This window comes from Ctenocephalides felis, unplaced genomic scaffold, assembly GCF_003426905.1.
Source record: "Ctenocephalides felis isolate EL2017-DRISC unplaced genomic scaffold, ASM342690v1 CF-g0.4_SCAFFOLD_03571, whole genome shotgun sequence".
Lineage (NCBI taxonomy): Eukaryota > Metazoa > Arthropoda > Insecta > Siphonaptera > Pulicidae > Ctenocephalides > Ctenocephalides felis.
The window spans coordinates 8,124,276-8,139,594 of NW_020539725.1; the positions used below are offsets into that span (position 1 = coordinate 8,124,276).

The 15,319-nt window shown below is 26.2% G+C and overlaps 1 protein-coding gene and 1 long non-coding RNA gene across 2 annotated transcripts in view; both read right to left on the reverse strand.

Moving 5' to 3' along the window:
- LOC113385546 (general transcription factor 3C polypeptide 1-like) overlaps positions 1 to 12,969 on the reverse strand; it is a 17,916-nt gene extending 4,947 nt beyond the window's left edge. The window contains exons 1-14 of the mRNA XM_026623398.1: positions 12,888 to 12,969; positions 11,993 to 12,186; positions 11,555 to 11,697; positions 7,211 to 7,355; positions 4,818 to 4,919; positions 4,441 to 4,680; positions 4,091 to 4,259; positions 3,605 to 3,821; positions 2,936 to 3,251; positions 2,631 to 2,722; positions 2,091 to 2,424; positions 1,243 to 1,462; positions 685 to 1,043; positions 348 to 416 (exon numbers count right to left, since the gene is read on the reverse strand). Coding sequence (XP_026479183.1) covers positions 348 to 416; positions 685 to 1,043; positions 1,243 to 1,462; positions 2,091 to 2,424; positions 2,631 to 2,722; positions 2,936 to 3,251; positions 3,605 to 3,821; positions 4,091 to 4,259; positions 4,441 to 4,680; positions 4,818 to 4,919; positions 7,211 to 7,355; positions 11,555 to 11,697; positions 11,993 to 12,186; positions 12,888 to 12,969 — 2,682 coding nt within the window. The remainder of the gene's footprint in view (positions 1 to 347; positions 417 to 684; positions 1,044 to 1,242; positions 1,463 to 2,090; positions 2,425 to 2,630; positions 2,723 to 2,935; positions 3,252 to 3,604; positions 3,822 to 4,090; positions 4,260 to 4,440; positions 4,681 to 4,817; positions 4,920 to 7,210; positions 7,356 to 11,554; positions 11,698 to 11,992; positions 12,187 to 12,887) is intronic.
- A 1,716-nt stretch (positions 12,970 to 14,685) lies between these two features.
- On the reverse strand, positions 14,686 to 15,319 carry LOC113385081. Its single transcript, XR_003367961.1, has 3 exons — positions 15,051 to 15,319; positions 14,874 to 14,972; positions 14,686 to 14,788 (listed from the first exon to the last, which is right to left on the reverse strand). It is a non-coding gene; the product is annotated as an uncharacterized LOC113385081 (long non-coding RNA).

Here is a 15,319-nt window from a genome sequence, read left to right on the forward strand (position 1 = left end):
CACTAGTTTCTCTCGCGTATCTACCAGCCCTCACTGGTGGTTCCAGACAACTTAGAGTAAGTCTTACTTATTTAGACAAAATATAATGATTCTAATCGCTAATAAATTCTTATAAAATTTAGATTCATTGAAGTTAAGAGTAGATTTGACATGAATATGTTCAATGTGCAAATCTTATGATTGAATAATAAGCAAAATTATCATATATTACCAATATTTTTCAACATCTGCTGTAGATCTGAATTCATATTCAAAACGAGGAAAATCCTGTTCTTTGGTTAAGTGATATCCTGGTTCTGAAGATCTGGTATCAAAAAGTACAGCTCGTTTTTAAATATAAGAAATACTTGATCCTTTTCCTTTAACTTCTGTGGTCCGAATTGGACAAGCCCAATATAACAAAGTTTTTGTATTATCTAAAAAAAATTGAATAAAGTGTATAACAAACTGAGCAATGATTGTCAGCAAGTAAATTTGTTAATAGAAATTCATATACTTATAATGTATCAGAATATTCGTAAATATTCTAATAACAAGACTGCAATTTTAATTAAAATTAGTTTGAATGTATGAGATACAATTAAAATTATATTATATTCCATAACATTTTTTTTGGCGATTTCGCATGAGCAATATTTAAAACATAGAACCACACAACAATACATATTAATAGAAATATTTTACCTCATGTATGGAAAATATGTATTTTCTAGCCATAGTTAAGTCATTTCTCAAATCCATAGGCAGATGCTTGATCAAATAATGTTTTTTTATTGGGTGATCTAAATAAGAATCTATGCCTGGCAACTGATACGAAATATTGCAAATTTTCAAAAATATTGATAATGGAAGTCTAAGCAATACATCACACATTAATGTCCAACCCTTTGGCCACCCACTGTGTTTTGGCAAAGGTGGGATAAACATTTTCCAGGATATTTCCTTTGTGTAAATAGGGGCTAATTCAGATTTAATATCTGATTTCATATCACAACCCTGTATTTCCAAAAAATCGTGACACTCTTGCTGAGACAATGGTTCACCTAAAAATTTTTTTTTCTTGGTACATTTTAATCACAAGCTGTCACACTTAAGACATTTTATTGTTAATATTTTTCCTAAAACCCTAAGCAATTATACAGTCAATTTAAAAATTATTTATTGTTTAAATCTTGTGAGTTATTATAAATGTATTTACTTAAAATAGTTAATAATTGATAATTCCATCACTGGTAAACTTACCAATTTCATCATAAATGAGGTGATATAGCAAATTATGAAGTATCTTCATTCGTACCAATTTTGGTTGATAACCATATTTCTTAGCAATTTTAACATCATAAAATATTGTTCTATTTATGGAATTTGTTGCAATTTTCTTTAATTCATTTCTGCTTTGTGCAATTGTTTCACATGTAAAGCTTGGTTCTCTTTCAGATTCACTGTGCACAATGCCGGGCTCCTTAAAGAGAATTTTGACATATATATATATACATATATATATATATATATATATATATATATATATACATATATATATTATGTGAAGACGAAGAAGATATATATGTCATATATATATATATATAAAGACATCGATCAAATAGAGTTGTCAATACAACTAAATCCTCAAAAAATGTGTGCATAACACTTTAAACATATTAGCCAAAGTAGTGAACAAATATTGCGGAAGTTTGAACTATTTCGAAACTTGTCAAAACGTTTTTGAGACCAACATAAAAAAAATTAATACCTCAAAGTTCTATACAATGAAACAATATGTGCAATTAATTATAAGATTATATTACCAAAGCATTATGCATAAAGTGTACGTATATTCTTTTATATGTTAGTATTTAAATTTAATATTACTAGATTTTTAAGTTATTAAATTATTAGTGTAATATTATAAATTTACTCTACATAGCCAATTGGCATATATAAAAATAAATAAATAAATAAATATTGATAATAAAAAACAATGAAGGAAGAAAACCATGGTATCTTGTACATTTTATCAATATTTGACCGGTATCGTATACTATATATACATATAGTGATATAAAGAAATTTAAGTGAGAAAATTGTATAACCTTCATTATTTTCACAGGCGGCGTAGTAAACATTTTCATTTTCGCTTGTTCTAGTTCTGACACAATTATTGAGTGGTTGGCTGTTACATCACATTCACAAATAAATGTCAAAATCTTCTGCTTTCGTTTGGATTCAAGTTTTGCTTGAATAATTTTTAGATACCCATCTTTAGATAATTTCATTAACATTCGAACCAAAGATTTTTTGTCAATTTTCACGAAATATCCTTCATTAACTTCTTCTTCCTGAATGAGCTTCATTAATTTTGATGAGTCTGTTATAACTTGATGTTCCCGAACACTCTGAATAATCATATTAGCTCTTTTCAATAACCTGAAAATATACACTTTATTAAAATTTTAAATGATGAATTTAATTTTTCTGAAAATTAATATAAAATTAATTGTATTTATTTTAAAATTGTTGTAAGGTTCTTTATATGATATGATTAAAAATAATAATCCAAAAAATTAAGTATTGTATAAGAAAAGAATTAAAATAAAGTCAATAAAATTATTAATGCAATTAGACTATATCACCTAAAGGATATTCCAGAAGTATCCTTCTTATTGCTATCACTGATACTCCAATCCATAGTATTTAAAGCATAACCTTTCACATCAGGATTCACCTGAAAATCGTTTTTCAAAGTAAATCATGGTAACATACATCAGAACTATTTTACATAAAAGTTAAAATACCAAAGTGAATGGATACATTACATAAGATAATTTTTTATGAAACATTGCCATAGGTTGCAATTTAGGAAAAACGTATTTCAATACTAATGGCATGTTACATTCGGTTCACAAACTTTCATATTAAACACAGACTAAGTTCTAACCTTGGTTTCAATAAATTTAATTTCAACATCATCTTTTTTAGGGACTTCTTCCATTTCGGTAGGTGAAGAAGCTCTGACTGGATTTGAATTTTCATCATTTAACAATAGGAGTTCTTCAGTCAAGTGATCATACCCTAAAATTGGATCTTCAGATTGCAATACTTCAACCCCTTGTGTAATCCCAGTATTATCGCTTGGTGAAGATTGCAAAGCAGGTACAAACTTCTTTGTGGTTGATAAAAACTTTAACATCTTTTGCCTTTCTGATTTAAAAGCCTCAGCCATATTGGAATCATTGAACTTACATGATACATATCTATTTAAATACATATACAAACAATCAGATAAATTGTAAGTGTAAAAATATTAAAACAATTATAGTAGCAGACTATTATAATGATAATATAAAAAGACATCACCAATAAAATTACAAATTAAAGTGAAACCAGACTTAACCGGCAAAGTTTATTCTCAAATTATAGTCATAAAGCAATCTTTGTTTGCTACCTGGCTTCTGTCCTCAAAAATATGGATCAATAAGCAAAACATTTTTTATTAGCTGTTAACTAAAGTAATGTAAAATTCTGATATTATTTGCAACTGTGAACTGCAAACTGATAGAATGAGCTGTAAAAATAAATGTAAAAATCAGCACATGTTTCTACATACTTAGATACTCTTTGTCTTCCAACATCCTCCAGCATTGTCCAAACCAATTGAGCTGAAAGCAGTCTTCTGCAAATCATCCTAGAACATAATTTCGATTGACCCATTTTCTTTCCAATTTCTGTTTGAGTTACACCAGATGGTCCAGCCAACTCAATCATTTGGTATGCTTGAGACAATAAACTGCGACTTAATGATAACTGTGAATAATCCATTAATCCTAAAAATGTTATAATAATCTATAAATATTATAATGATCTATAAATATTATAATATTAACATATATTGTATATATGTATTGTTTTATATTAATTAATATCTGTTAATACTAACATAATAGTACATACTGCAATTTTTTCTATATTGTTTAGCAGTAATTATAGTTACACATATTTAGCAGTATCATAAATTTCTTGTATAGTATCACTTAATTAAAAATATTTCTTTTCATAAATTTTAGTATGTTAATTACAAAACAAGTGCTTTCACCTGTTTCTTCACTAGTGGGTTCCTGATCTTCATCGTTAGTCCAAGAATCTAACACATCAACATCAGGATCGATTAATTGTAAAACACGAATTTGTTTCTCGGCATCACTGCCTTTTCGTTTCCATTCCGTAATTTTAGCATTCGGATACAATGTTCTATAAGGTAAGAGCTATAAATTTGAAAAAAAAATTCTGCTCAATACGATTTGATCTTTACTAATATGATACAATATTTTTTAAGTCTTTTCTAAATTCTCCTAAATAAGTATTTGTTTTTCAAAATTCAATAATGCTTAAACATGAAATTCATCCAATTATTTTTATACAATTTAATTAATGATGAATACTCACTACATCAGTTCTAACAAATTTCTGAAATTCACTAGTTTTAAACAATTTTTTGGTACTGCTTTCTAAACCAATTCTTTTTTTAATTTCATCATATTCAGCCATATAATTTGGTTTCTCTCGCAATATCTCTACAACCTCTGCTGTCATATAACAAGCTTTTGGTTTACGTTCCACGTAAAATCTTGGAAGATGCAATAAACTACCAGATGAGTTTTGAAAACCAGACTTTTGGTAATGAACCTATAAATATAGAAAATAAGTATTTTTAGTTTTGTTGGCTTGAACAATACCTATAATAAATACAGTACTTTATATATGAAGTGAAAAATGTAATAATTAAATAAATAAAAATAAAGCAAGCAAAATAATAAACTCACCTGTTTCATAATTAATTTATTTTTCATTAAAGTTTTTCGATGATAAAACAAAGATTTTGCATCAAGTTTCATATCTTGCAAAGATATTTTTCCTAATGTCACCTAAAAGAAGTTTCTTATTAATATATTTTATACTGGTAAAAGAGCTGGTTTTTTAAGTTTTCTTGAATATTAAAAATACAATATTACAATTTATTAATTTAATTATTGTTTTTTTTCTGTCCATTCATATCACGGAACTGTTATATCTTTTAGTGTGATTTTTATCCACAAACTTTTAGAGTTTATTGATTTTACAGTTATTATACTTTTAGAGTTTATCAGAAATGATTGTAAATCTTTAAACTGTAGTTATATCCTGTATGAACTTCTTTCGTTTAAATACCATTACATATAATGTTTAAATACCAATCTACAAGGTGTTACGCATGTACATCCTCGCCATCCTCATATTTTTCAATAATTTCAAGCTTCAATTCAAGAGATACGACCCCTTTTCGTTGCACCCACGGATATAAATGTGAATATTTTATAAATGTACAAAAAGGAAACGAACGCGAACTCAACATATATTACATTGGGGAAAAAGAAATCCATTATTAACTTCCCGCAGGAGAAGTTTGTTTTCATAAAAAATCCGATCCGCTAATTTTATGTTTTCTCGACGTTTCAAGCCATTCTGAATCGAATGAGATCAAATTGGAAAATGTATGTGTGTGTGTGCATGTGTGTACACATTTTTTTGTCGTAAATCGAGGTTTTCTCAAAAATGGCTGGACCGATTTAAAAATTTAAAAGTCATTCGATGCACCTCGATGAGGACTATTGTTTGTCAGTTTTGTGCGATGATCGACTACGCTGTTTCTTTATAAATAGCAGAAAAGTGAAAAAAAATTTCGTCCACGTTTTAGCCCGCAATTCTGAATCGATTATGAAAATTCAAAAACCGTTCGAAAGATATTGGTTGGGAATCGTGCTGATTAGTTTTTGGTAGAGATCGGCCGGGCCGTTTTCTAATAAAGTGTTTAAAAAAATTTTTTCGACGATTTTTATTATTATTTTTTTGACGGTAGATACCATAGTCTCATAGATCATACTAAAATATTACGGCCCTGCGACAAGTCGTTCAATTTAAAAAAAATTCAAAGTTTGAGGAAATGAGTTTTTTGACTTTTGTTAAAATTAAAATTAGACTCGTTTAACTAATAAAATTCGTCAATGTTTGCAAAAATTGTTGACGAAGTGTTAAACATTTCGTCCACATTTAAGCTTATACTACCAAATCGATTTTAAAAAATCAAACTGTTCGGAAGATATTAGTTGGTAATGAACCGTTTTCTTGAAATTAACTGTTGAAAAAAAAATTTAAGCCGATTTTTATGGAATTTTTGGCCATATATATCATGGTCTTATAGAACTAACTAAAATATTATTTAATTTACGACAAGTAGTTTAATTTTCAAAGTTTGAGAAAATGAGTAATATTTTTGACATTTGTTAAAATTAAAATTACACGATTTACTTAGTATAACGATAGATTACTTGATCTTAATGAACATACTGAACAGTCCTACGAAAACTGGTTCAATTATAAAAATTATTGATTTTTGAAAATTAGTTTTTAGAAAATACTCCGAATTGACGTATAAATAAATAAATCCACTCGGAATACTTTTAATCACTCATAAATTAATTTATTTTTTATTGATTAAGTCGAATATTTACACATATCGGGAAGCTCATGTAACTTGTCTCAAGGCAAAATACCAATACCAACTACTTTTTACATGAAATTTCATTTTAAAATCTTAAATGATCGAAAACGTGTAAAACGAGTACCGTGTAAGACCGGAGATAATTTATATATATATATATATATATATATATATATATATATACTGAGTCGACTCAGTCGTCACCCGTGCATCGGAGCACAGAAATGTACGGCGTGATGTACTTTACAAATTCATAAAAATCTCAGTCAAAAATTTATATATTGTTCAACTTAAATGACAAGGATTGGTTTTTTAGTGCATTGTGAACATTTATAATATGAAATAATTAGGATTGTGCATTGTGAACATTTATAATATGAAATAATTAGGATTAATTCAATTACATAGTCCACTGAAGATGACACAAAACAATGTGTCGAAACGTATGGAAAAAATAAAAATGTTTTAAAGTCATACAAATTTTTTTAATTGATGTATTGCCCTGAAAACTGAATATCCTATATATATATATATATATATATATATATATATATATATAATATATATATATATATTTACTATAAGTGCATAAACATATTTCTGCAAAACACTATCTCGAAAAACTTAACATGAATAATCAAAATAAATTGATATATTTTTTATTATTATGTTTTATACCTCTCCCTGGTATCGAGCTCGTCCAATCCTTTCAAGAATACAGTATTGCAAAAGTGAAAGTTCTATATCTTCACAAAAATCACCGCCCATTAATACTTTGTTACGTGTTGGTTGATCGGCCACCATCACCAACTTCATGCCCCACCTTCAACATAATACGATATATATATATAAAATATGGTTTTGATTCTTGAAATCATATCGGTTCAATAGCATTTGATATCTTATCAGTCTGCAATGGTTCCCAGAAAGGTTTTGTATATATTTAGATTATTATACCAGTGTATATATTAATTTAAATCAGTGTGACTTCTTCTTGAAGAAGTAACTTGATCTACTCAAACTTAAAAAAAAAGAGATTTAAACCCTAGAAGCCACAAATTAAAGAACAAAAAACTTAGAATTATTATATCAGGGTTTAAAAACAATTAAGCATAATTTGGTCGCAAGTATAAGAGTATTTTCTATTACAGGAATTTTTGTGAGTAAACAAAGGACTCGTCTAAGTAGAAATTCGATAGATGTTCTCAGTTTCTTGAAATCATTTTTTATTAAACAAAAAAATAATTGGAATGTTTAAAATTAATTAATTATAATTGCTCGGAACAGACAATACTCGAGTTTAGCTAATTTGTTTTTAAAACTAAAATTGATATTAACAAGTATGTATCAACATGTATCTATTTTTTTTAATTTAATGAATTTTTTTTTATTTAAAAAAATATTATTTTTATTTATTCGAAAACTTTCCTTTCCCTATCATAAAAATATTTTCATTCTTATATGTGAAAATCATGCATGAATAACGATTAATTATTTTCAAAGTTATTTAATCATGATAAACTATTATTTTTTAGTTCTACTAATTAAAACTAAAATAATTTTGTCTATTATTTATAAAATTGAACAATAAATAAATTCAGTCAGATACTACTCTAAATTACACTAAATTTGAAATGTCGGTTTTGTATAAACCCCAATATATATATATATATATATATATTATATATATATATATATATATATATATAATTTTATGATATGAGTGGAACGAATATTAATTGTTTAATATGAACAAAACAGCACTCAGATTTGTTTAACACAACTTTATTTTATGATTACAGACGTTTCGAGACCATGGTGTGTCTCATCTTCAGTGTAATTTCAAAAACAGTTACTTATATACTACACATTCTTTAATAATTTATTTAAATTTCATTTAATTTTTGATATACAAAAAACACCAATTATTCCTTGCAATGCTTGACACAGTACTAAAGAAACATATAACACTTACAGAAATATTCTAAACACATTTGAAGTACTTATCTAGATGGAGACAGAATGGGTATCATTATAATGTAAACAAAAGGAGTGCTGTCGCATACAAAAATCGATAAAAATGAAAAAACAAATTAATTTATTGAAAAGAATAAGATAAATGAAAAAATTTATAAATTATTAATGATGTTTATATAAGTGTCATGTAAAATATTTGTGTCGGTTCTTAGATTTATGCTATTGTTAGTCTGAACTATTAACATTGATTCTGCCATGCTCCGTTTAAATAAGTCTTTCTCATGGAATAAAATTTGGGGATTGTCAAAATCAAACTTATGGTTGTTGATATTAGCATGATCCACAAGTGTACTTTTAAATTTTTTGTTATCTATTTTTTCACATTGTAATTCATGTTGCCTGAGTCTCTTTTCTAAGTTCTGGCAGGTCTGGCCAATATAAGAGCAATTACAATCCAAACAATTTACTTTATAAACTATATCTTTCTTTTTTGTTAATGGAGTTTCATCTTTAATTTTGGAATATAAAATTTTTAATTGTTTTAATGAAGAAAAAGTAATATGAATATTGTGTTTTTTGAAAAGTCTTTTTGATAATTGGTTAAAATTATTGTCAAGATATGGAAAATTAATGAAAAAAGTTTTTTCAGGAACACTTGTTTTGCCAGGCTCTTCCGGTTTCTTATCAAAAGGTTCAAGTAATTTTGCGACTCTATTTTTAATAATTGGACAAATTAACTTATATGGAAAATTATTGCCAAGTAGGATCGTTTTAACTAATTTTATGTTTGTATCATAAAACAGAGGATCAGATAATAAAATAGCGTGATCTACAAGATTTAGAATGGTAGAAATTTTTATATTGAGAGGAACATGCGAATTAAAATTAATGTATCTCCCGGACCCGGAGCATGGCAGAATCAATGTTAATAGTTCGGACTAACAATAGCATAAATCTAAGAACCGACACAAATATTTTACATGACACTTATATAAACATCATTAATAATTTATAAATTTTTTCATTTATCTTATTCTTTTCAATAAATTAATTTGTTTTTTCATTTTTATCGATTTTTGTATGCGACAGCACTCCTTTTGTTTACATTATATTGATACCCATTCTGTCTCCATCTAGATAAGTACTTCAAATGTGTTTAGAATATTTCTGTAAGTGTTATATGTTTCTTTAGTACTGTGTCAAGCATTGCAAGGAATAGTTGGTGTTTTTTGTATATCAAAAATTAAATGAAATTTAAATAAATTATTAAAGAATGTGTAGTATATAAGTAACTGTTTTTGGAAATTACACTGAAGATGAGACACACCATGGTCTCGAAACGTCTGTAATCATAAAATAAAGTTGTGTTAAAAATCTGAGTGCTGTTTTGTTCATATTAAACTTAATATATATAATATAATATATATATATATCTTTATATATATTGAATGGTAGAATCTTGGATTTGTGTATTTTTTTAGAGTTTTCGAACAAGAATCCAAAAATAATAAAAATAAAAAAAACAAGAAAAGTTTTTAATAAACAATTTCTTTATTTAATTATTTGTTTACTGTCGACGACGTTTCGGAACTATGTACGTTCCATCTTCCAGGACATCTGTCAAGAAACATGATCTTGAAGATTTTAGCAAACAATATGTTTAGGAAAAGAAAATAGATTTTTCTTAAATAATAAATAATTGCAAAAAAATATAATACTGTACAGAAATATGATAATATGATCAAAATGAAAATTTTCTATTATGTTTAATATCCTGTTCTGATAATCCACTCATTTATTTTTATCATTTTTATTATTTTCATTTTGATCATATTATCATATTTCTGTACATTATTATATTTTTTTGCAATTAATTTATTATTTAGGAAAAATCTATTTTCTTTTCCTAAACATATTGTTTGCTAAAATCTCATCAAGATCATGTTTCTTGACAGATGTCCTGAAGATGAAACGTACCTAGTTCCGAAACGTCGACAGTAAACAAATAATTAAATAAAGAAATTGTTTATTAAAAACTTTTCTTGTTTTTTTATTTTTTATTATTTTTGAATTCTTGTTCGAAACTCTACAAAATATTTATATATATATATATATGTAATATATATATATATATATATATATATATATATATATATATACATATAAATAAAGCGAGAGGTTTTTTCAGATGGTGAAATATTATGATAAAGTTGTTCTTGGGCATCCATCACTTGTAGAACAAATTCCAAACGAATAACATGTCTTAATGATAAGAGCTTTTTTTTAAAAAAAATATTTTATTTTTAACTCAATATTATATCAATTGGTCTTCATATCTTTGTGTTTTTGTGCTTTTTTCTTTAATTTATTTGTATGCACTGAAGATGGGTCAAATCGAGACCCGAAACGTATGATATTGAAATAAAATCATTTTTCTACAATAAAATCGTTTTCATTATTGGATGGATGCCCAAGAACAACTCTATCATAATATATCACCATCTGAAAAAGCATTTCGCTTTATATATATTGTATAGTATTCTTTAATAAATATTGAGAATAAAAACTGAAAATAACTTAGGAACAAAATGTGTCCAAAAATAGAAAAACGTAATATTAAAAGTTTTATTACGTATTGTGGTTTACTGGAAAATGTGCAATTTGTACAATCATGATAACCCTAAACAATATTAGAATATGATGATGACCAACACATATTTTGTAAATAATATTAGTAGATATAAGAAAATAATGAAAATATATATATATATATATATATATATATATATATATATATATATATATATATATATATATGATTTAGTAGTTAATTTTGATGTTGAAATATATGAGTGAGTTCTTGAGGGCGATACATCAAACAAAGAAAAGCCAAAGATTTATAAAATAATCTTTATTCCATGGAAATAAAGATTATTTTATAAATCTTTGGCTTTTCTTTGTTTGATGTATCGCCCTCAAGAACTCACTCATATATATATATAATATATCTATATATATATATATTATATATATATATATATATACCTTTTTAAAGCTTCATCTAAAGTCATTTCTTTAGCCTCCAATGTAATATTGACTCTGGTATTATATGTTGAGCATGATCCCATTATGTTATTTTTTTTGTCATGAATGGGATGATTTTTATAAACCACTGGTGGTAAAACAGCCTATAAATAATTTATTAAGTATTAATCAAATGAAAAATATACTTTTATAATAAAAATAGAAGAATTCTTCAATATATTCTTTTTTTATAGAAAATTATTCTATTATTACAATAAAAATAATAGAATTCTATAATTAATTATATAAAAATTAGTGAAATCTTTAAGTAACTTACATGAATTTATAATAATGAGAGTTTAATAATACAAATAACAGTTTGATAATAACAGAAAAAAGTAAAAAAAACTCAGTATATCTAGATCAAGCAATGGCTTTAATCAAAGCTATTAAACGTACTGGTTCCATAACTGTTCCCAAAAGAGGATCCACTAACTCATATCGATCAAATAATACAAAACGATTTCGTTCTTCGGGTAATTCATAGATTTCAATTTCTTTTGAAGCCTTTACATAACACCAAACTTGGCTACATAATTGTTCTGGCAGAGGTAACGGCAAGATAAGACGATCTGATAATCTAGTCCATAAAGCTATAAAATAATTGAAATCATTAAAATATATTGTCCTGGAAATATAATAGTTATATAATAGTTATTATTTTGGTGATGGCTTTTTAATGTGCATATTTACTTTACAAGGATTAAAAAAACATATACAAAAGCAAAAGAAATGGTGTGTGAAAAAAGTTTAGAATGCCAGAAAATTTCTTTACTTTCAACAACCCTTTAGAGTATCCGCAAATCATAAAAATGGCACTAATGTATTTCTCAAATCAACCCAAATTGTGGATAAAATAGAATGAATTTACATAAACATTTAAAGACTCTTTGAACATTTTTTTATTCAAAAAAAACTAAAGGAATGAAGTTAGAACTGAACACATTTATATAATATTTTAATTTTGAAAAGTAGAGAGTAGTTGCAATTCAATGACGTTGTACATGTTATACATCAATGTAGTATTATACCTAAGAATAAATTTAACAAAATTTATTTACACACTTATGTACAAAATTTATAATATATTATAATAATTAAATTAAAGTACATCTATAGGCAGCATTGAATTTAAAGTAACATCAAATGCTCCATAGTTATAGTAACGGTAAACTAATTATTTTCTGAAATCTATTCTGAAATAGCTACAATAGAAATGTCTTGACTATTAATAGTTATATATAATGCTATTAAATTAATTGAAATTCTCTGAATAATGTTATAATAAACCGACCTTCGCAAGTTATGCCATCCAAACCCTCTAAACTTATTTCATCAATAACAGATGATCGAATGCTTGTAAATTGATTATACATTTTAGCACAATTTTATTTACAAATAACCATAATTTCTCGCAACGATTACATTTGAGCTTGAGAACTATTATGTTATGACTTCTTTTTTCCTAAAAAAGTAACAGTACGTAAACTCCGTATCTTAAATTTATTGGTTATGTTTATAAATTATGACAATCGTACGAGCATAGAAGCATGGAAGCATAGATAGAAGTCACATGTACCACTTACACAATGTACCCGGCCAACCCGACATTCCCGGCAATGTCCCGGCTTTTTTATCTATGAATGTGCTCATGTATCTAAAGGTGCATCCACACCTAACGAACGGGAATCTGTTTTTGATATGCGCGAGAGTCATAGACCCATAGATAAAAGAAGAGTATATAGATCGCTCTCTCGGGCCATATTTCGTTGCCACATTCCTGTGTTAGTTGAAGCCCCGCGCTACAGATGGCACTAGTCGCCTGAACGGGTGCGTATAAAAAATACTATAGAAATGAACCAAAATTATATGGACCGTTTTAATTCAAAATTTAAAAAAAGAAAAATTGAAAAAAAAAAAATTTTTGAAGCATTTATTTTTCACAAAAACATTCTACATTATATCTACATAGTTCTCTTTATAAACAATGCACACATAGCATAAAATGTACATAAATATACACATTATCCACAATGTGTATATATATATATATATATATATATATATATATATTATTATATATGATTATAATAGATGGTAGTAAGCTGTAAAAACTATGTGCGAAAAGCATAAAAATGTACTTAAATGTACACGCTATCCACAATGTATATATATATATATACAAATATATATATATATATATATATATATATATACATATATATATATATATATATATATATGTGTGTGTAATATCATTTTAGCATATCAGCCTTTCAAGCTGAGCACAAAAAGAATAGAAATGTACATGAATGTATATATTATTTATATATATACATACATATATAACCACAATTCTTTGATTGATATTGATTCAGATCAATATATAACCAATATATATATATATATATATATATATATATATATATTTACATATATATTTATTTTGATTAACATTAAGTTACATAATATCTATGATGTACAGTCTCTATTTGGGAATCTTTTCTGCGCTATTGTTAATGTGCATTCAAATGTTTGTTCAAAATGTCATTATTATCATTGTCTTAAAGAAAAACAACAATCATTGATATTATTATAACAGTACTTAATAGTTTTCTTATAGCATCTACAATAAGACATTTTAGAGTAAAGCTATTGACATCTCTTTCAGAATAGTCAAATGCAATAAGCAAGTGCACATTAAGGGTGTTTTATCCCTTTGCTTTTTAGAATTTTATCATTAATCATGATTATACTTTGCCTGTCATTTGACAGTTCCTGAAAATCTATACAATGTGATTCCCTTTATCATCATTAAACAACACAGATAATAATATTTCTTGTAATATCAAAATGAAATTATTAATACTTAAAAACTTTTCCTGTGACATAGCCAAACCTAAATTAACCTTTGCACTAGCTAGAATTTCACCATTAATTGAGAATTTCCTTTCACTTACGATTATATCATTAGTGTTTTTAGTATGTTCTCCAAACTGACTTAATATATAATTACGAGTCGTACTGTTCAATATTAGTGGGAGATCAGCAAAGATTTCAGCACATTTCAGACTTCATTCTTATTGTTTTTTTCCTGTGTATTCATTCATCTCATATCAATACTTGTACACTTGTGAATGTGTTTAGTAAACCGTCTAAACATTTTACATTTGAACGTATTTTCCTTTTATACTGCTGAAAAAATCGATGTAGAATTATTAGTTATGATCCTACATTATTAGAACAAGATTAATTTATATTTAGTTATTTAATAACATACCTTTCAGAGAGCTGACAGGAATTCTCTCTGTCTATTTATAACCTTAAAATTTCTAGTATTGATATAGTTAAATGTCTCAATTATTTCTGAATTATTAAACTGTAATGAAAAATCATATCAGAATAGTACAATCAAATGAAAGTAATTCGAAGTATGCATATTAATAAAAGTACTCACTTAGATTGAAAGCCGGCAAATATTATTACTTATTTTACTTTTACTTCGTCGTTTCTCGCTGGAACTACATAATACATGCATTTTTCTTGGTATTTCTTCATCGTTAAACAATGCACTTCGACAGCTTATTTGTTTTTTACTCTAACAAGCATTTATTATATTGTCTAGGTTATCTCTCCATGAAAAATTTATTACAATGGACGCCATGTTTAATTTAAGTATCTGTCATATGTCAAATTCTATTTCAAAGTGAAAAAAAAAAAAAAAAA